The 20,920-nt window shown below is 44.1% G+C and overlaps 2 protein-coding genes and 2 long non-coding RNA genes across 5 annotated transcripts; 1 reads left to right on the top strand and 3 right to left on the bottom strand.

The window, feature by feature from the left end:
- Positions 1 to 1,198: 1,198 nt before the first annotated feature.
- tdrd5 (tudor domain containing 5) lies at positions 1,199 to 5,239 on the bottom strand. The gene is made up of 17 exons (XM_037250332.1): positions 5,009 to 5,239; positions 4,726 to 4,931; positions 4,393 to 4,654; positions 4,164 to 4,294; positions 4,005 to 4,088; positions 3,854 to 3,910; positions 3,613 to 3,757; positions 3,387 to 3,520; positions 3,097 to 3,311; positions 2,812 to 3,021; positions 2,666 to 2,732; positions 2,315 to 2,512; positions 2,139 to 2,249; positions 1,910 to 1,972; positions 1,728 to 1,839; positions 1,372 to 1,476; positions 1,199 to 1,293 (listed from the first exon to the last, which is right to left on the bottom strand). The coding sequence occupies exons 1-17, from the start codon at positions 5,235 to 5,237 to the stop codon at positions 1,289 to 1,291; spliced, it is 2,334 nt and encodes a 777-aa protein (XP_037106227.1). The 5' UTR covers positions 5,238 to 5,239; the 3' UTR covers positions 1,199 to 1,288.
- A 1,561-nt stretch (positions 5,240 to 6,800) lies between these two features.
- On the bottom strand, positions 6,801 to 8,937 carry LOC119121289. Its single transcript, XR_005097649.1, has 4 exons — positions 8,891 to 8,937; positions 8,494 to 8,624; positions 7,357 to 7,473; positions 6,801 to 7,275 (listed from the first exon to the last, which is right to left on the bottom strand). It is a non-coding gene; the product is annotated as an uncharacterized LOC119121289 (long non-coding RNA).
- Positions 8,561 to 20,255, top strand: crb1 (crumbs cell polarity complex component 1). 2 transcript variants are annotated; one of them, XM_037248698.1, is made up of 13 exons: positions 8,561 to 8,778; positions 10,145 to 10,381; positions 10,626 to 10,821; positions 10,901 to 11,040; positions 11,149 to 11,331; positions 12,607 to 13,563; positions 13,641 to 14,194; positions 14,268 to 14,433; positions 14,984 to 15,908; positions 16,743 to 16,787; positions 17,422 to 17,544; positions 17,775 to 17,901; positions 20,032 to 20,255. In XM_037248698.1, exons 1-13 carry the CDS (start codon positions 8,562 to 8,564, stop codon positions 20,248 to 20,250), a joined length of 4,089 nt encoding a protein of 1,362 aa, XP_037104593.1. In that variant the 5' UTR covers position 8,561; the 3' UTR covers positions 20,251 to 20,255. The 2 variants fall into 2 exon arrangements, with proteins under 2 accessions (XP_037104593.1, XP_037104594.1); XM_037248699.1 differs by lacking the exons at positions 8,561 to 8,778; positions 10,145 to 10,381; positions 10,626 to 10,821; positions 10,901 to 11,040; positions 11,149 to 11,331 and adding an exon at positions 11,856 to 12,043.
- Positions 10,671 to 20,132, bottom strand: LOC119121287. Its single transcript, XR_005097648.1, has 7 exons — positions 20,026 to 20,132; positions 19,627 to 19,775; positions 17,613 to 17,662; positions 14,245 to 14,400; positions 13,979 to 14,077; positions 13,635 to 13,855; positions 10,671 to 10,800 (listed from the first exon to the last, which is right to left on the bottom strand). It is a non-coding gene; the product is annotated as an uncharacterized LOC119121287 (long non-coding RNA).
- Positions 20,256 to 20,920: the final 665 nt, after the last annotated feature.

Here is a 20,920-nt window from a genome sequence, read left to right as displayed (position 1 = left end):
ATTCTGTACATAAAAAGGTCACCACCACTGACAATTAGTCCTTTGCGGCTTTATGGACAATGACAACACTGACCATAAGAATAGTTGCAAATGTGTTCAAGCCTGATATGATGTATAGCTTACGTTAATCCTGCAGTGTCAGGCACCAACGGCACAACAGTGGCTTGACAGTAAAACTCAACATGGCAATACTTACCATTAAAAACATTGGGGAGAATTCAAAGAAAAAAAAAATACAACCGAGTGTACACGGGTGTGACTGCATGTCCGCCATATGGATTCTTTGCAGCTGCCATAAACACGCTTTAATGGAAGTGTCAGGGTGTGCGATTGCATATTAACCGGGGCGGGAGCTCAGCTGCAACTGGAAAACAAACACAAGCCACATCATTGTCACTTTTGACACCTTATTCCGTCCTTTCACATTGTTTAGCTAGTTAACATCGATGAATAAATGCATAAGCGACAAGCACTCGTATTGAAGGAGGCATGGCAAATGGACTTTTTAATTGTTTTGATCCAAATCGTTGGGTCTCTAGATTGCGTGGCCAACCATCAAGTGTGAAATGAAACCATCAATGTTTGAAATTAGCATCGTTCATTTGCAATCTTGGTGTGGTGGGCTGAAACACTATATCAAAGTCATCCATGCTCTTTCTGGGAAAGGTTTAGTATGTGCTCTCTCAACAAACAAAAGAATGCTCCAAAAACCTTGAAAAGGTTTTCTTCCTGGCTTTATGTTTGTATAAATCAAAGCAATCTCATCTCTGCGTCATTCAGCACACACACACACTAATTGGCCTTCAACTCCATTACTCTCCTCTCTAATAAGGTTAACTGTGTGTGTCTGCCTGACCAGGCCCATCCACCAAGCACATACACATCCCCCCCATAAAAGGCACAAACTATTGCACGTTGGTCTGGCAAGTTTTAAGCACATGCACCACTTTATATGACATGAAAAGGTGGGCGCACGTTTTGGAATTCACATTAGACTAAACAATTAACACAATAAACACTTTTTTTTTTTTTCTTTTCATTTAATATGCCCAAAACTAATTTTCCAAACTTCTTTTTTTAGTATCAATTGTTTACACAGAATTGAACTAAACCACTGCAAGATCCAAACCGAACAAGCCCTTTGAGACTGCTTGTGATTGATTGAATATTTATTGATCCCCAGGGGTGGGGAAATTCGGGGCTATATAAATAAACTTGACAAAAAATGCAATATTGGACCTGAAAATGATGTTGCCACATTGCAAGCTCTTCTCTGCTCTTCATCTGTTCAACCTGTTGGTGTACACTCAATTAATCATGCTATACCTTTTGGACTTATATTGTTCAATGTATTACAAATTGGGCTCTTACCATCCACACCTCCATTCACAGCACAATCGATCGATCGAGGCAGAAGGATGCTGGAGAAGCAGCCCAAACCTTTTTCTCGTTTCAGATTTGCTCCCGTAAGAATTGCTGCAAACATGAATATATTTCTGCTCACACCAGCACATTTAAAAACCCTCGTCTGCAATGCTAAGCTAAGCACAAGGTAACAACGATTTCATTTACTGAACTGCTTCTCCAACTGCTGACGGAGAATGTTCCCTCGCATGGCATTAAACAAACATATGCACGCGAGTAGGTCAGAGAGTCCAGTTCTGGCAAGCGGCACAGATCTATAATGTATGCTATAGACAAATTGTGTGCGTATGCGCGCTATGTACCGTGAAATAAGTTGTCCTGGAATTTCTCCTGAGTCCTCAAGATAAAGGGTGGACAAACTGCTGATGTTACAGTGCCATCAAACTCCTGCTTCTCTCCTCGACGTGAAGGATTCTTAGGATAGGCGTGAAAATAAAAAGTGAAAAAAAATGATGCTCATCTAATACAGTTACAAAGTACCTACCTGAACATCAGTGTTGCTCTCATTGTCCCCAATAAATTCCGAGGGCTTCTCCTCAGTTTCCAACTGCAACAAAACCACTTTACAAGACCTCTGCTAAAGCTTATTCTCAAAATTGTCCAGCGTCAATAGTGACGGAAGCTAGGTCAATAAAAACCCATTGCGACCTCATTGCGTGAGCTTCCTTGCGACGACAACTCAAATTCGTAGCACGGGTGTGTCGAAGGATTACCTCTGATTGCTCAAGTGTTTCTGCCGGCCAAATGCTCCCCTCGTCAATATCTGGCAGGTGAAATGTACCTTCCCCCAGGTAAAGGCGGACAGGGCTGACCTTGTCACACACCTGGGAAAGATATGGGCAGGAATATTAACACATTGCATTTCATTTGAATCTTTCAGGGGACTCACTGCTGCACTGGCTGAGGGGCCGCAGGGCTCCCCATGACCTTGGCTGATGAGGACATTGCGGACGTGGATGTCCTGTTCAGTGTGGGTATCACAAAGACACAGGTGGAGCACATCTCCCGTGTCGCAAACCAGTCCGGCCACTGGGGGCCGATTACAAAGAGTGATAAATGAAGCAATTGCCTCCCAAGTCCAGGCACCCTGCAATGACAAATCCAAGTCAAGGTGAGCCACCGGCATCTTGACACCTTTTCTACAATCCTTTGATGGACCTACGATAACAATATACTGCACAACCCTAATAGTCACAATTCACAAACTTTGTTAGGAGACCTCGACAGGCAGAGGGCTTACAGTGGTCGCTTTAATTCCAGCAAGCGACGATGGGACGGCTTGTGCTGGAAGAACGGAGAAGCAGGACCTGAAACAATAAGGGCAAAACATTCCGCTCACAAGACGTCGTCGGTGTCGTCGTCGGTGGCGGTAGTAACATGGCCTACTTGAGGAACATCAGGCCATCGGGATGCACGGTGGTTACCGTGCCAAAGTCTACATGGTAGACCTCAACGCTGGTGGAGCTGATGAGCTGGCGAATCACACCCCGGGTGAAGCAGGTGTTCTCGGATGACACACAGCAGACTTGCCCTCGGCGGATAAACGGCTGCGGGAGGCGGTAGCGCTCGGACACATCAGGAGAGGAATAACAGAGACTGCAAGTAGACACACAAAACTGCTTGACATTCCTTCAGTGGGATGGACGGGACTGCCTACTAACGCGTCCTTACGTCATCTCCACTTTCATCTTCTCAAAGGTTTGAGCTTCCTCACAACCCGTGAAGCGGACGTAGAAGAGTCCTGGAGACTCGACTTGTTCCACCGTGACTGGAAGCCATTCAAAAGATGGACGCGGTGTCGGCCGTTCAAGATGTTGACTCTGCAGAGCGTCCGGAGGCACGACGGGGCTGCAATACACCGCGACGGCGGGACACAGCTCTGACGCCTGAAGACGAACGACAGAGGTGAATTTGTACAATTTTCTCAACCTAATCCATAGAGCACTTTAAAACTCTCTTACCCGTTCTCGCTTCACAGAATAATCCATCGTCAAAAGTTCTTCCGCCGCGTCCACCGAGATGTGGCCATCCTTGACGTCCCAAAGAGATTCTCCAGTGTGGCAGTTTGTCTGTGGCCATGTTCCACCAGGAGCATCTACAAACAAATCCAAATGCGCTTCCTTCTCCATCCCGTGACACATCAAATACTTGAGCTCAACAAGATAGAATTGCGATTCGTGTACCTACCAGAGGTTGCGTTCTTTACGATCCAGTCGCATTTACTGTCCCCATCCACATATTGCAGGTCGAAGATGTCACTCATGGTGTCCACCAGCTCAGTGACACTGACAAAGCCCTTCTCTTTCAGTGGCAAGTCCTCACCCAAAAGCCTCTGTAAATAGATTTAAGTCACATTAAAACTCGCATGTGTGGATTTCAGCAGTTTCGGGCTCTCGACAACTTTTTTTTCCTGGTACGATCTTCTCACCTTGTACTCCTCAGGGAGATGGTGAACTGATATTCCATAGCTACTTTGACCGACAACCTAAAAACATCAAGTACTTCAAATAAGACTTATTTGATGGAGAAATAGGAAATTAATAGTGTGGGGAATCTCATCATCGGGAATGTCACCTGACCTTTTGCAGTTTCTCTTTTAGCTTGTGACTGATGGTCGCGGCCACTCCGTTCTCTGCAATCTGCTGGCGAAGCTCCTCTTGCAACTAAAAATGAGACAGTAAAACTGATATAAAATGATCAATCATAATCTAGTCTTCCAGATTAAAACAGCAACAGACCTTTGAGAAATGCAGATTAAAATGGAGACTTTTCTGGTGGAGCTGTGGTTCTGGTTCTTGGGTCTTGTCAATCCCTTGCAGATTACAACTGACATGTGGCGGCTCCTCGTGGACAGAACTCACAGTGGTGTCTGACGGGATAGGCAAAAACGTTTAATTTTGCTATCAAAAAAAGTTTCAGATGAGAAAAATATTCTAAATCAATCTCTTCCAGTTAACACTTTCATACCTTGAGACTTTGCTGGAGTGTGCAGTCCCGCGTGGGTTGTGGTCTTTAGTGGTCCGAGGCTCTGTTTAGTGTTAAATGTTCTGGGCAGCATTTGCTCTCTCAGCGTCACTATGGAGCCAAACCTGCCCTGCTGGATCAAAACAAGGTCTGCAGCAGCTTCCAGCATCTCTCCAGTGGAGTAGAAGCCCAAATTATGAACACGCAGAGGGCGGCCAAAGCATCGTAGAAAGCTGCTCTCCAGTTCTGACAACCTCACAGGTCCCTAAAACATCAGCATTTAAAAAAATAAATGGCTGGACATATTTGTGACATGCTACATGTAGATTGTCGTACTTGCGAGAGAAGGACGCGCAGTTGGGCCCTCAGCTGAGGAGGAAGGGCCGGAGGAGCGCCACCTCGCCTGGGAAGAATTAACGGGGCTGAACGGTAACACTTGCGGTTGGAAGAGCACTGCCAATTCTTTCTTTTTTTGCCCCTCATGGACGTACGCTGCTTAGCTACCAGCTCCTCAATGTTTCTCGTGGACTCATGGCTAACAGCTGTGGTGACAGAGAGCAAAGTCTTGCAAAGTCAGATGTATAAATAAGGAAATAAAAGCAAAAAAATGTTTATTTACCCTTCAAGAATGTTTTACCATCCTCTCGGACATTAACCGAGACCACGTCAGGTATCTCCTTCAACATATCCATGACATTTCGAAAGCCCAGGAGTTTCAGAGGCAGAGGATGGCCCACTATAGTTTTGTAGTCCCGTTTAAGTAGCTCAGGGTCCAGATCGACTTTGGAGGAAATGAGTAAAGAGCGGACATCTTTCTTCAGCTTTGCTAAAACGACGTCCGGGTTCATCTTGCCTGGTGACATTTGAAGGAGAACAAGAGAACAACATCAAAAAGAAAGCAGGGCCACAGCAGGACTCCTAGTCAAGGACAGAAGCCTGGGGGGGTATCCGGGCAGGTTGGAGGCAGGCGGAGTTAAAAGTCAAATTTAAACACGTTTGCATGCGTGCAGAAGAATAAGCGAGCAGAATGGGCTTAAAGAATGGCTGTGATTAGGAGCACCGAAGTTCCAAGCTGAGCAGAACAAAGTTTGCCTACATTGGCAGATTTGCAATTGATTCACAGTACCCAAGTGGCGTTTGCATGTTCTCCCTGGGCCTGCGTTGGTTTCCTACTGATTTCCAAAAAGATGCATGGAAGGACTGACCACTCTTATGCTAGGATTGATCACTCTTAATTATCCATAGCTGTGAATGGTTGTCTATTTGCAGCCTGCGATTGGCTGTCAACCACTTCTGGGTGTATCCCCGCTTCTCACCCAATGACAGCTATATAACCTCTTGACCTTTTGAACTTGAGGGGAGGGCATGTCAACACTTGTTAACTGTGATGCTGCCTATATTGTATGCACAATTTTTGCATTGTTTATTTTGTAATACATTCATTTAAACAACAATTGCTGGCCTGCTAGGTTGGAAGCCTGGTACAATCAATATTTGAAGTTACAGTAACAACATAGCAACAATGCAATGGCGTTACAAACGTTCATAACTCTCTACCCAATCAAACGCTATATTTGTGATTGTTTCATGACGAAATATGTAAATACGATTCATACACAACATTAAATGTACTCGTTAGGTGTTCAAATTGAAAACCAACGTCAACAACAAACGTCCTTCAAAGACGACGCATGTTAATTGCCCCTAAAAAAACGAACAGTAAAGACACAAATTTACGAGCCTTTTTTTTTTTTAATATATATATAAGCACACTCACCTTATATTCGATGAGTTGTAATTTTAAACAACGCTCTTAGCTTACCTGTCGGTTGTGCGATGAGCTGAAAAATGCCAACTTTGTAAAATGGAAGTTGATTTAATTTAGCTGACTTCATCAAATGCCTGACTGAAATTCTAAATGCACTCCATCATGTACATGTTCAAATTCAATCACACGAATTCATTTGCACGACTGTATATAAATGCATAAACTGTCTGTGATATATTTAAATGTCAATGTTGAACTGCATCACACTGATATGTGTTTTTTTTTCATGTTGATCCATACTAAATAAGCATTGACTGTATTTTTGATGGCCAAAAATATCTGAACTTAATAATAATAATAATTTTCTGCTGCGCCCTTGAGGATATCTCAACCTTGTTATGATAAGCATTCGGTATCAAGAAAAGAATTTGAAACACTTGCACAATCTATCAAGTTCAATTCAAAAGCTTTTTCAAGAATGATAACCTACCTTGGGAAAAAAAAAAAAAGCCTGAACATATTTCAAACACTGAGGTGAATGTGTGTTGCTTCACCTTGGAGAGTTGAGAAGTTGTCACTAACTTTGTGACATGCCACTCGATGGACACAACTAAATGTGTGTGACTTACATTCTTTGTTCTTTTTTATTTAAGAACCTTTGCTCAAGACAATCACCGAGAAATGAACTTAATTGAAACAGCTCAACCGTGAAGGCCACTCCAAATTCAAAGTTCTCCTCAAAATAGACCTTGATCCATTTGATCTGTCAGCAGATGCATGCAGAGATTTGCGGTCCACTTTGAGGGTTCTGCTGACCACGCTGTGTTGTGCTTGGCTTTGATTTTCTGTCAGCTTTCCAGTGGAGTTACAGCAGCATCTGGCAGCCATGGAAGACCCTCAAGTACAGGCCAGAGTGCGTAACCAGAGCATCTTGAACACTCTATAAGATACTCATCTTTCATCTTTTTTTTTTTACCTTTTACACTACTCATTTAGTATTGCACAATTTGCTTTTTTCAAATTAAATTTACGGCGACATCATGAGAAACATTTGCGTTGATGTGTGGCTTTCTTTGGAGAAACAACAGCAGGCAACGGTGAAGCTGTTTTCTTTTCTTCTGCAAGACAATAAGCAGAACCTTCACATAATAAATACGTCAGCATTTCCAAACAAACTTTACACCTTTTGGGTATCCGACCTAAAGAATCATGTAGTTGTCTCTCCAGGTTTTTAATGTTCTCAAGCGCTGCCTTGGAGGGCCTCCTCAGCTTTCAAAGCTCGCTGCTCAGTTGTCTGGATCAACACCTCCGAGTCACTATCAAACACAACGTGAAGTCAAATGTGCTTGAGGTGTACTAAAAATGGAGGAATAAAGTAGGCAAGGCTTTGGGATAAGTAGAAGGAACAAAGTTGCACATAAAAATCATGACCATAAAATAGGAATATTCACAAAATATTGGTTATGTAACTCCAAAAAAGTTAACTGTAGTTCTTGTTGCAGTAGTTCAACTGAGGTCAAATCACTAAAAGCTTTTTGAGCTTCATCAGGTCGTCCGTCTGACAAGGACAAATGAGAGAGCAAAGTATAAATATTTTCTTGAACACTTCTAATGACTGTGTTTGGCAGGGAAACATTTCTTTTTACTGCAAATGCAATGCAGAAAAAAAGGTAAACAAGTACTCAGCATGGCTGACTCAGGCTGGACGGACTTCTATTGTATTCACGAGGGTCTATGCTGGCTCTGTGCTATTGAAAAACCCATTAAGTGATTGTCTGTCTCCCAACTTTGTCTGGACTATGTTTCCATCCAAGCATCATCTTTGTATTTTCATGAATCGTTAGCTTCCCCTAGTGGACAGAAGCAAAAGCGCATCGATTTAAATAACAGAGCCAAGGAGTACTTACAACTTGAGAAACTATTTAATATTTGCACAGGTTTGCCTTGATCCAGTTTGTTTCTTCTTGGTACTGTGCTTGTATTAAAATAAATTACAAATAATTTACTGTCAGACATTTTATTACTAATTTTATGAATTATTATATTTAGAAAAAGTATTCAGAATATTCTAATAATTATAGTTATAGTCACAGAATGTACCAACAATGAAAATGTGTTTTTCTTTTAAGATCCACAGATGGTCATGTAACTGACCTTATCATTGTCTCTTTTTAAAATCCACCTCTTTAGAATTGTGTGATTTTAATTTACGATTTCAAGTTGCTTGACTGTACTTGTAAAGCATCTTTGAGTATATTGTAAAAGCGTTGTATAAATTATTATTCTTATGAATGTGCTAGTTGTGATTGTCCTTAATGCTTCGAAGAATTGCTTACAGCTCCTCCTCCCTGGATACGGTTGGGAATCAGGCTCTTTATTTCACATGTGATGGAGGCTCCTGAGGATGCTCCAATGGGCAGCAGAAGTGTGTGTTGAAGTGCTTCTGGAGTTGACAACACATGAGACCCTGCAGGCAGATCAGCAAAATCACCATCGTAACAACATTTTGTGCTTAAGAAAAGCAGGATGGTTCCTCGTCACGATTATGGATGTGATTCATTTTTCCAGATTTAAATCACTCGCATGGACAATTCTTATCTCCTCACTGTTTGTGACCTATGGTAAGTGACTTCTCCATCATCTGATTGCATAACTATTTGTTGTTTGCTGCATAAGTAGTTTTCATTATTTTCCTAGAAAACTAAACTTCCACGCTTAGGCGCAACATCTTACCTTTTTTTATTTCGTTTGTTTGCTTGAAAATGTCCATCCATCCATCCATCCATCCATCCATCCATCCATCCATCCATCCATCCATCCATCCATCCATCCATCCATCCATCCATCCATCCATCCATCCATCCATCCATCCATTTTCTGTAGACACGCTATACATCTTGGCGACACAGCAACCACTGTTGTTGTTATCACCACTGAAACACACAGACAAGCAGATGAGTCAGTGGACAAGAGATGTTCCACATGTGCTATTTGAGGCTCTCTAGATAGGACCAAACAAAGACCAAAGAGCCAATTTACATTTGAAAAGTCCACACGCTGTGGGGGGAGTGGGGTGGCCATGTATGGTTCTCTGAATCTCTGCCACACCTGTCTCGATTTCCTCTCAAATAAATCACTGGATGTTTTCATGTTAGCCTTTTGGGTTACAGTGACTCATTTCCACACTGTTTAATTGATTAGGAGTCACTCTGTTTATCCACAGACACTGTAAGTGGATAAACAGAAACTATCAATTGAATACAGCACACTTCAACCAAAGCAGGTCAGTTGCCCACATATTACATTCAATAATAATTGAAGTGACTGTTATGGCCATAATGTATACAGTATTAGATTTTACAGTCATAATCCTAAACTTAAAGTAATTATGGGGGGAAAAAATCCTGTCACATTAAAATTACATTTAATTACCCCAACACACATTTTGGTACAAAATGGGAAAAAAAAGAAGAAGAATTTTTTTTACCAGGAAACAATTTTGCATATTCCTCCTGCTCATAACAACCTAACAGACATATGGCACAAGTCTGCTCTTGCCTGTGAGTCTGACTGCCCTTCAGCAATCATGGTGCACAAGAGCCTCTCATGGGTTTTGCACTCAGCCTGATTGGACACTCCAAGTAGGATTACCGTGGCTATGTGCATACATTTGTGCACTGAAGTTGCAATTTTAGCATGGTTGTCACGCTTCATATCCGTGCAATAACCACTTTGCCGTGCTCAAGATTAGAGTGAAGTGTTTATCATCTCGCCATGCGCCACTTGCACGGCTGATTGTGATCCTCTTTACGGCATTGAATAAAGATTTCATTGGTTTGGGGAAAAAACAAGCAATATCTATTTTTTAGGCTCAAAATGAGTCATTAAAAAGAAACATGATGATGCACTTTGTGTTTTGTTCCACAACCTTCTGACTTACTGTATCACATTTGGAATATAAAACTGCTCATTATCACGTGTGTATAGGTGCGTCTCCTTCGGGGCACCCTCCAGGTGTGAATCTGTGCTCACCAAATCCTTGCCAAAACCAAGCCTTGTGTCAAATCCGCGAGGACGGCTACGCCTGCTTCTGCGTGCCGGGCTTCCAGGGTTCTCACTGTCAGATCGATGTCAACGAATGCGTCTCCCAGCCCTGCGCAAACGGAGGCACCTGTGTTGACAGAGTGGGCCGATACTCCTGTCTCTGTGCCGCTGGCTTCACTGGTGAGGGAACAGACACAGGCAGTGTTGTTGGACAGGATGTCACATTGTGTTTTTGGAGTTGAGGAATAATTCATCCTGGTGTCTGCATTACAAAAAGCTGGCATTTCAACAGGGGTGTGTCGACTTTTTATAACTACAGTACAGTTGTGAAGTGGCACTTGAAAGCATATATGATGACAGTCCACATAAAAGCAAGCGCCTGTCATTTTGCACTGGGACATCTGTGTTGCTTTCATTGTCTCAGGGCCCACTTGTGAGGTCTCCATTGATGAGTGTCAATTACAGCCGTGTCTCAATGGCGGCAGTTGCCACGACAACACGGGTGGCTCGCTTTGCACCTGCCCGCCCGGTTTCCAAGGCCGCCGTTGTGAAATCGACATTGATGAATGCCAAGACAAGCCGTGCCAAAACGGGGCTCCCTGTATAGATGGACACAATGGGTGAGGAATTGACAATCGAGTGCCCATAAAAATAGAACCATTTTTTTTACAAATTTGATTTAATGTGACTTTGTCCCAGATATAGCTGTGACTGCTCACAAACAGCCTTTAGTGGTGGCCATTGTGAGAGCCCGAAACAACAATGCAACTCTCAACCGTGTTTCAACAGTGCCACCTGTACGGAAAGTCAGGGTCATTACACCTGTCAATGCTTGCCAGGTAAGGACCTTAAATGTGAGAGTTTACAAAAAGAACAAAATAATCAACCAAAGCAACACTGAGAATTTAATCTTGTGTTGTTTACTGTCATGTTTTGCTTGATTTCAGGGTTTAAGGGGACACTCTGTGAAATAGACATCAATGAGTGCGGCAGTAACCCGTGCTTGAACGGAGGCCGCTGCATCGAGAGGTCGTGGCGGGTTCTTTTTGGTATCGAGCCACTGCTACCCGAACGCTACGACCCGCAGCACGCTGCGGGCTACATTTGCAGCTGCCCTCCGGGAACAACAGGTACCATATTCTGAGGAGTCCACTACATGATGCTGCTTTTTTGCAGCCTATGCTGACACATACTGTAAATAAGAGCTGTGTGGTAATAATAAAATAAGTTAAATAATAAGCGGTACAGAAAATGGATGGATGGAAAATAAAATAAATTAAATAAAAAACTAATTTAAAAAAAAGTGTGTGCATAGGCTAAGGCTTGAGATAAACATTAGGTTATATAATGCTTTTTTTCGTGCTTTAGGAGGATAGAACAAAGTAACAGTTACTAATAATATCAAATACATCACATATGTGTACTCCCTGTGAGATTGTGGTGGAATTATTTCTAGTGTACCTGCAGTCGTTTGCTAAATACCTAAAGGATATTGTCAGTGTGCCTTGAATGTTTTTGGGTTACAAAAGCAGATTACTTTAACTCTGCCTTACACAAGACTTGATTTTGCAATGATCAGGCTAAGTTAGTCTGCGAGGTGCCCTGGCTAGTGTCGCACTGACTCAGTAAGTTGGCCAAATAGCATTAGTGTAATCCCCAGGATCTTACTTTGCTGGTCTCCGCATATTCGGCCCTGCACGACGAAGAGCAGAGCTCCATTGCGACGGACGTCAAATTAATATGGTGCACTTAGACAAGTTTGGGGCATCTCTGGGGAAAAGAGTGACGTCATAATGCGGATACACACAGGATGGATTTGGGCGGTTCTCTGGCTTGGAACAGGTAACAGGAAGAAGTGGGTGATGTGCATTGGAGCATCTGCTTGCCTATTTTCTACTCTCCATCGTAAACGCTAGCAGGGAAACTATCAAATAACAATCTTTTGAATAGTAAGTCTGTAAACACATTTGAAGTGAAACAACGTTAAGAGGATAATGCGCAACACTGGAGAGTTAAGTATCCTCGTGGACTAGTTAAGTGGCTAGATTGTGAACAGGTTGAAATACCAGTGGTGTTGTTTTCTGTCGTTTTATAATGTTCAGACCACGAGAGTCAATTTCAGTGGATTCCATTTACAGTTTAAAAATAGAGCGTGATTAAATAAAAGGTAAATATCCAGTGCTGTATATTGTCAACTGTAACTTGGAGCTACTTGATACTTTCTATTTTATTTAGATGACATGAGATGAGGCTCAAAATAACCTTTATAAAAGCTGTTTGCTTTGTTTTAAGAAGAGATCCATTCAAAACAATACCCTGGCCTTGAATCCTTGTTGTGAGGAAAATAGTTTGAATTGCACTGGAGTGGTCCCTGTTAAACTGCAGTGATGTCATTCATCCCACAGGTTCCCTCTGCCAGGAGCTAATAAACCACTGTGATGCCAACCCGTGCCAGAATGGGGGGAAGTGCGAGAGCCATGATGGGGGCTACATGTGTCACTGCAACAAACAACGTAGCAAAGGCTATCTTTACGGAGGTGCAAACTGCCACGTGAGGCTGGTGGGTTGTGACGGCCATGAGTGCCAGAACCAAGGCTCCTGCAATCCCTTCCTTCTGGACGGAACTCACGGCTACACCTGCTCCTGCTCGGCCGGACACAGCGGTCCGCTCTGCAAGACCCCCACCGCCTTCTCGTTCGAACGTAGCGGCTACCTTCTGCTACAGAGCCCCTTTGTGGATGCTGAGATCTCTTGCAATATCACCCTCAGCTTCAAGACCGCTTTGCCCCGGGCTGTATTGTTCCAGCGGAGCATTCGGGGTCTTCTGCTATGCCTGGAGCTGCAAGAGGGCCAGCTTCACCTCACGCTTCGAAGGCAAACCGCCGCCAAGCTCCAAGTACTGAGTCGAATTGGAGCTTTGGAGCTGTCGCACGCGGTCGCCGATGGAGAGTGGCATACGGTCGAGGCGGTGCTCACAAACCGGGTGCTCGCTTTGAGACTCTTGAGTGACGCGGCGACATGCGAAAGGCAGCTATGCTATAAGGTCGCACCGGTCCAGAATAACATGGAGGGCTCGGCGTCGCTCCCTCAGAACACCTTCATCGGAGGGGTGCGAAAGGATCCGAGCGAGGACTCCTCAATTCCGCCATTTATCGGTTGCATGCGGGATGTCTTGGTGGACTGGCAATTGATTGTCCCCGAGGAGTGGCTGAGCGACTCCGCTGTCAACGTGTCGCCTGGCTGCAGCCACCGAGACCGCTGCGAGGATGCGCCTTGCCAAAACAATGGACTGTGTGTCAACTTGTGGCAGAGCTACCGGTGCCAGTGTCCAAGGCCTTACATGGGCCAAGACTGCGAAGAGGGTATGCCCATGAATAAGAATAAAAAGAAATAAATGTGAATTTCGATCAAATTTGCCTTTTTTCCCCCTCACCTTCAGAACATGCGAGCGCTCGCTTTGGGAGCGAGGACTCGCTGAGCTACGCCGTCTTCAACGTCACGGATGACCTGGGTGAAGGCCTCTCGATCTCTCTCTTCCTCCGCACGCGCAAGCCCGGCGGCCTCCTGCTGGCGGCGGGCAACGGCAGCACGCGCTACCTGCACGTGTGGCTGGAGGACGGCGTGGTCACGGCTCAGCTCGGTGACATCGAGAGCCTGAGGGGAGAGAGCGCGCTCAATGACGGCCAAGTTCACTTTGTGAATGTGGAGGTGGCCAGGGGCCGAATGACGCTGCACGTGGAGGCTCACAAACAAGCTGAAGCCCAGGTCAGGACTTACGCCATTCGAGCAGGAGATAGCGTCTATGTCGGAGGTCTGCTGGACAGCCGTGCTGCTGCCGTTTGGGGGGGGGGACATTTTAAAGGATGCATCCAAGACCTGCAGATAAATGACAGGAGATTGCACTTTTTTGCTTTGGACACTTTGGTGACGACATTCCCTTTGCAACTCATGGAGAATGTGACTGCTGGCTGCTCCGGTGACAACACCTGCAGTGTAAGTGTGCCCCTTTATTCATTATAAAAGACTTGAATGATGAGCCCCACCTTTGTCCTTGTCTCTTCTTCAGAGGAACCCTTGTCTCAACGGGGGAATGTGTTACACCGCGTGGGACGATTTCACTTGCGCTTGCCCACCCAGCACAGCAGGGCGGCACTGTGAAGACGTCAGATGGTGCCAATTGTCTCCGTGCCCTGCGGATGCTGAGTGCAAGATAGTCCACCAAGGATATGAATGTGAGTAAAGACATCATCAGTTCCATGCTAAGGACAAAATGATCGGCAGGCATTCACGTGCCACATTAGAATCCAAAATGTAGCTCTCGTGGGCAGGAGAACTGACTTAAATTTCAATAATAAACTGTTATCAATAATAATAATACTTATTATTAATAATGATAATACATTTGTAATTTATTTTTTAAAATATTAATAACAATGATAATAATAAACTTTATGATTATAATATTGTTAAATGAATCCTGACAGTGTTAATCAAATGATATCATTATTGTCCTACCTTCATACAGACCTACTTGATTATACAATTTGTGCATCTTTAAATAAATAATTGTCCAATCACGTAACACGCTTAGCGACCTCAATCCAACCACACAGTGCTCCATCAAGTACTTAAGCAGGATTTGCTTGAACCCATATTATATTATTACAAAGCCAGTAGAAGAAGTTATCCAACTAATGATCAACGTCTTCTCGGGTTCAAAGTTTTAAATGTTGTTTTTAAAGGTGTGTTTGAAGCTCACGTGTCATTTTCATGCCTTTCTAGGTCACACCAATGCAACTTTCCTGAATGACACCACGGTGCTGGTCTACAGAGGAAACGGACACATATTGCGCAACCTAACCAACCTCTCTTTCAACCTGCGCACTCGGAAACGTAGCGCAGCCATCCTCCACGCGGAGAAGGATTCTGCCTTTGTCACGCTCTCTGTCCAAGACGGCTTCCTCTTCATGGATCTTCAGAGCTCCACCGGAGACGCAGAGGAAGACAAGTCCGCAGTCAGCCTCAACAGCGTGAGATCTGTCAGCGATGGCGAGTGGCACGCTGTCCACTTGTTCATGACTGCCCCGTGGACGAATAGATCTCAGTGGACTCTGGTGCTGGATGATGAAGTCGATGAAGCCGTCACTTCCAGGGGTCAAGGGGGCAACCTGGACTTCCTCAGGGAGGGAGTAGACATCTTCCTGGGAGGTTTGACCACCGACGTTGGATGGTCACTGGCAGGGTGCCTGGGCACGGTGGAGCTAGGCGGGATCGCTCTGTCTTACCTCAGCTCTTCTCAGGTCAACCTTCCACAATTACAGAAGGAGAAATTCATCCAGACGTCCCTCAATCCTCCGCTGGTCGCTTGCAGCGGGGCGTCGGTGTGCGCGCCCGATCCGTGCTTGAACGGAGGAGAGTGCCGAGACTTCTTCAACTACTACAACTGCAGCTGCGCCGAGGGCTGGGCGGGGCGGCACTGCGGCTTCTTGGCCGACCCCTGCGCCTCCGGACCTTGTATCCACGGCAACTGCAGCATCAACGGGCTGACCTTCGAATGCTCTTGTGAACCGGGATACGACGGAATGCACTGCGAGGAGGAAGTTGACATCTGTGAAAAGCATCTGTGTGCAAATGGAGGCACCTGCTTGCATGGACTTGACCGATACGCCTGTCTGTGCCCTGAGAACTACACCGGACCGCTTTGCAAGTAAGTCCATGATAGACAGTGTGTGCTCCAACTTGTTCTGGGCTGAGAAAAGTTCCAACTTTTTGGGTTAGCGGCTTATTTACATTTTTAATGTTGACCTCCGCTCAGGCCGACTATTGCTAATTTTGGATGAGTTCATTCATTCGTCTGTCCTTCCACAAAATGACATGGTTTTTATATAAGCAACCCCAAAAAACAACTTCAACTGAGCAATCAAGTTGCCAAACAAATACATTTCTGAAAGCATCAATCCAAAACAATGCTTTTAAAGCTCATTTGTGAATTTTCCTTCAATTGTGTCCCGTGACATTTTACCACACTTTCCACTTGATGTGATACAAAACACGGCTTTGGAAGGAGAAACATTTCCTCCTTTTGTCACTACCTGAAGACTTTTTGAGAGCACGGTTAGTTAGCAAACACAAATAAATGATGCTAAATCGCGGAAGACAGACAAGATGCTACGTTTGCTCACGTTCCTCGGTGGCTGCCTACGCCTGCAGCAAGCTTCATCTGAAGATGAATTTCTATTCTAGTGTCAGGCAGAAAAGGCCTCTCGGTCTGCCGCCGTGTCTCAGTGCTACAGCGGCACTTTCTCTCCCTCTCATCTCTTGTTTGCCTCGGAGAACAGGCGAGGGAACGCCGCCGAGCATTTATCCCATAAACACGCAGCTCCTTGCATTTTTTTCCTGCGCACTAGAACCTTTGCGAGGAAGCCGCACGTCTCCCTTCACTGGGAACATGGGCGCTGTAAAGTTTTCATCAAAATGACTTTGTTTTGTTTGTGTGGCTTTCTATCTCCTTCCCCCATCCCTTCCTTGTCTTCCTCTCTAGTGAACGGGTTGAAGAAATTCCTTGGTACATTGTTGTCAGAAATGTGTAAGTATTTTTTCTCAGGTGTTCCCTGTTTGTTTCCTCCTTTGTTTCCCAAATGTCACGCGCAGCATCTCTCGCTCTGGCAAAATGGCAAGCAAAGCTAATATTAACACTGCCTCCATCAGTGTTTGTTTAAAAACACATACGAGAGAGAGAGAGAATGAGTGACAGCTGCTGTTTGTCCCAAAGTTTGCCAAAAGAAGGCCGGGGGAAAAAAATGCTTGTATTTTGTTATTTAGGGATACATTCCATATTATCAAAACTATTCTGACTGGCTTTTTTTTTTTTTTGGGGTTTGCACAAGATTTTATGGTCGTTCCTCAAGGTAGATACCGTAATTTTCGGACTATAAATCGCACCGGAGTATAAGTCGCACCAGCCATAAAATGCCCAAAAAAGTGAAAAAAACCATATATATGTATATAAATCGCTCCTGAGTATAAGTCGCACCCCCACCCAAACTATGAAAAAAAAACCGCGACTTATAGTCCGAGAATTACGGTAATCGGATTACGGCGGTCGGGTTGTAAGCTTCTTTTGCCTCAATACTGAATCAAACAATACAAGTAGTCTCACATGACTGTTTTTGTCTGGCTCCAGTGGCAGATTTGAGTTTTGGTTTGTAATCTGCATCTAGGCGGCCCAACCTTCCTGCGTCTGTGTGCGGAGATGACTTGAAAAACTACACTTGCTTCAACGGCGGCAACTGCACCAAGCGCGACTTGTCGTGTGACTGCCCGCCTGGCTTTGCTGGACACCGGTATGATGGACACCAATATGAATTCATTTTGGTGAAATGTTTTTTTTCAAAAATGATCTTGCACTTACCATTGGTTTCTTGTTGATCAGTTGTGCCATCCCTTTTATGCAAGAGAGGCCTAGGGGAAAAAGTTATTTGTGTATTAGTATCATTTTACAAGCAATGACAAATTGTATACATTTTTTTTCCCCCATCCGAATACAATATGATCAACGCTCTGTCCATCACAGGTGTGAGCAGGAGATAGACGAATGCAAGTCCAACCCGTGTCTGAACGGAGGCTACTGCCGCAACTTGATCAACAAGTTCCTGTGCGTGTGCGACATGAGCTACGCCGGCGACATATGCCAGACGGACGTAAGCGACATTTACTTTTACGTGGCCGTGCTGCTTTGGCAGAACCTCTTTCAGCTACTCTCCTACCTCGTGCTCAGGCTGGACGATGAGCCCGAGGTGGAATGGGGGGACAACAACTGAGGGGGCACAAGGTGTCATTTGTGCCTTCATTCCAAGCACCTTATTTAATATCATAAATATTTACCACTACTACTCTAATCGATTATTTTATCACATGTTGCCAGAGCCTAGAGACTCCTTTGAGGCGTGGCGATTGTTCGTCAGTGGAATCTTGGAGCCATAATGTCCTAATGCAGTTTCAGACACTTTTAATACTGCAATTGCGGGCAGTACCACTGCAGTTTTGATTCAAACTATTAACGTGCTGCAAAAGAAGAATAAACCTGAGGGTTGCAATATTGCAGGATGATTAAAAGTTGGACAATTGTATATATGAGTCAATAAGAACTAATGGCAATTCCTAGAAATGAATGTGAATGAATAGAATGAAAATGTGTTAATTGCACGTTAGTCGATAACAGGTAGTTGTTTAAAAACATGATGTTGCATAACAGTGTTTTAAAATGATTTCATTGGTTAAACCAAAACCATTATTCAAATTCAAAAACCCACAAAATATTCTAAACAAAAATCTGTTAGCTCACATACATGGTAAAACCAAATGTTATTCATATCCATGCTAAATAGCAGGTACTCTACTTGGCATAAATCGAACAGAACAAAGGGATCCCGAAATGCCACGATCCAAACCAAACACAACCTCGTTGGAGGTACGAATGTATTGTTGGAATGTTTCTCCATTTAGGATATCCTGTCAGTCTTTTGTATCGGAATTTCGGGGAGCTCCAAGCAGCGTAGGTGTAAAAAAGGCATGTTTTACTTCTAAAGGCACTGACAAGTGCGAGGAGACAACATGTCGTCTTACTTTGTTGTTGTGAATTCGCATCAGTGGATGATTGACTGACAGCTGCACAATGTGTTGTTTTGCTCTTCTTCTTTTTTTGTCTGCAAACGTTTCTCTCGGAGGTATTTTAAACCCAAATTCTCTGCAGCTCAGTAACCGGCACATATTCACCGGGTCACGGTGGTCAACCTTTCATGACCACATTTATCACTTTTCTCCCATCATGTTTATGTTTATTTTTTATAACACTACTACCATGGCATGTGTGTGTTCTCTTTTGTCAGTCTCTTCCGTCAGAAGCTCCTAACATCCCTCTCTGTTTTTGTTCGAATAATAAAAAAAATCTTCCTTATTAGTCTTTGTTGTCTGTCCTCTTTTAATCATTCTTTTTTTTCCTTTCCCACCTTACAATTAATAAGTAATCTTTTTTTTTTTTTAAGTAAATACGTGTTTAGTGTGGTTGTACTAATAGTAGCAACATTAACACAAAGTGGTACCTTGAGATATGAATGACCAGATCTTTTATTTTTTTTTAGATATGAGCTGTCATTCAATCCTTTTTTTTTGCAAACCAAAAATCTTGAGAGATGAGTACGGTATAATGAGAGTAAACTCAACTCAGCCAAAGCAACATCTGGCACTGAAGTGCAGCTTCAGCAGGGAGCTGCTGGCTTTCACAGAAGTTTGGTCTGCTTGGCGGAAAAATATGAGGGCACCGTATCTGACGTGCACACACACACAAAGACGGTTGATAGTGCTGACAGCAGAGAGGCATTGCCGCTGCCTCTGCTCGGAGGCTTCAGGGTGGCCTCGCCACGTACCTCAGAGACTGGTTAGTTAGACATCTCGGTGGCGCGTGTGGCAGTGGGAGACTGATGGCGGGTCCTGCTGTTGCGGCGGCTTGCCTGTTTCACACTCTCTGTGACAGCAAAGTGTGCCGCAGTGACAGGTAAGCACTTTCCCAGAGAACCTGGATGGAGAGGAGAGAAAAATGACATAGCTGCAGGAGCTAACTGTTGTGTTTCCTAATTGTGTTTCTAAGGTCATTGTTGAATAGAAGGCACATGACCTCTTTTTGGGCGACCCCATTGGCAGGTTTGCTGGAGGTCAAAAAGGATTTTGAGAAACAAAAGACATCTTTGTCAAGCTTGCTAAATTTGGCCTTCCTGGAATGCAGAATAGATATGGCTTTACTGCAAAGACGCTAACGCACATCTTACCTCTAGTTGACCTCAGAAGGCGTGACCTCTGACCTACTACTGGCCATCAGCCTGGTGTCCGTCATCCTGCTGCTGGTTGTGATGCTGACTTCGGTCGGACTGGTGGTGGCGCTGAACCGCCGAGCCACCCACGGCACTTACAGCCCCAGTCGGCAGGAGAAGGACGGATCTCGTGTGGAGATGTGGAGCGTCACCCAGACTCCACCCATGGAGAGGCTCATCTGAGCAGTGGAAACGTTTGAAAGCTCTTTGGCGAGACAGTTCATCCATCTTACTCGGATGTGCTGCACCTGCCGGCCGCACTGGGAAGTCTTCATCCATGATAGATTTCATTTCACAATGGCAAATCTATATTTGTAGGACATTTTGAGCCCAATATGTTGTACCCATTGATTATGTGCTGCGGTCACACTTGCGTCTAAGTGAATGTAAATATAAAATCTGCTTAATTTATTTGATAGCTGTCTAATTTTTGTTGAGTTGTTTGTCCTTAAATAGAAAAAAACTCATAGGAAAGAAACGTCTGTGACTTGACCAAAACACATCCACCGTCAATTAAACCACATCGAAGTGAGTTCAGACATGCATGTTACATGAAAGCGTATTTATTTCCATTTCACAGTGCATACAAGATGTGCAGTTGTACCAGGTTTGTCATGGAAAAAAAAAACCTCCTCAGACTGACCTCTGCTCTTTTCTCCACAACGAGAACATGCAAGTGCGCACGGAATCAAAAAGGTACCGGAAAAGGTCATTGTTACGAGAAGTGATTCATGTCTATACTGTTGCATTTGAGATGTATGCAAAATGATGTTAAACTACATTATGAAATGTTTCTGTCTGCACTCATTAATGCTACATTAGCACACTCGGCCGCTGGCAGAAATAGCGAGGT

Source organism: Syngnathus acus, chromosome 4 (assembly GCF_901709675.1).
Source record: "Syngnathus acus chromosome 4, fSynAcu1.2, whole genome shotgun sequence".
In the NCBI taxonomy this organism is placed as follows: domain Eukaryota; kingdom Metazoa; phylum Chordata; class Actinopteri; order Syngnathiformes; family Syngnathidae; genus Syngnathus; species Syngnathus acus.
Note: the sequence above shows the minus strand (reverse complement) of the source record. Positions and strands in the feature narration are given on the sequence as shown.

Excerpts from the sequence above, each read along its gene's own strand:
- tdrd5 (XM_037250332.1), bottom strand. The coding sequence starts at position 5,237 with ATGAACCCGGACGTCGTTTTAGCAAAGCTGAAGAAAGATGTCCGCTCT. Across the intron at positions 3,911-4,004 it reads TAAAAGAGAAACTGCAAAAG|GTTGTCGGTCAAAGTAGCTA; the intron begins GTCAGGTGACAT and ends TGATGTTTTTAG. Across the intron at positions 3,758-3,853 it reads ATCTCCCTGAGGAGTACAAG|AGGCTTTTGGGTGAGGACTT; the intron begins GTGAGAAGATCG and ends ATCTATTTACAG.
- crb1 (XM_037248698.1), top strand. The coding sequence starts at position 8,562 with ATGCTCCAATGGGCAGCAGAAGTGTGTGTTGAAGTGCTTCTGGAGTTG. Across the intron at positions 11,332-12,606 it reads CTGCCCTCCGGGAACAACAG|GTTCCCTCTGCCAGGAGCTA; the intron begins GTACCATATTCT and ends TTCATCCCACAG. Across the intron at positions 17,545-17,774 it reads CCTGGCTTTGCTGGACACCG|GTGTGAGCAGGAGATAGACG; the intron begins GTATGATGGACA and ends TGTCCATCACAG.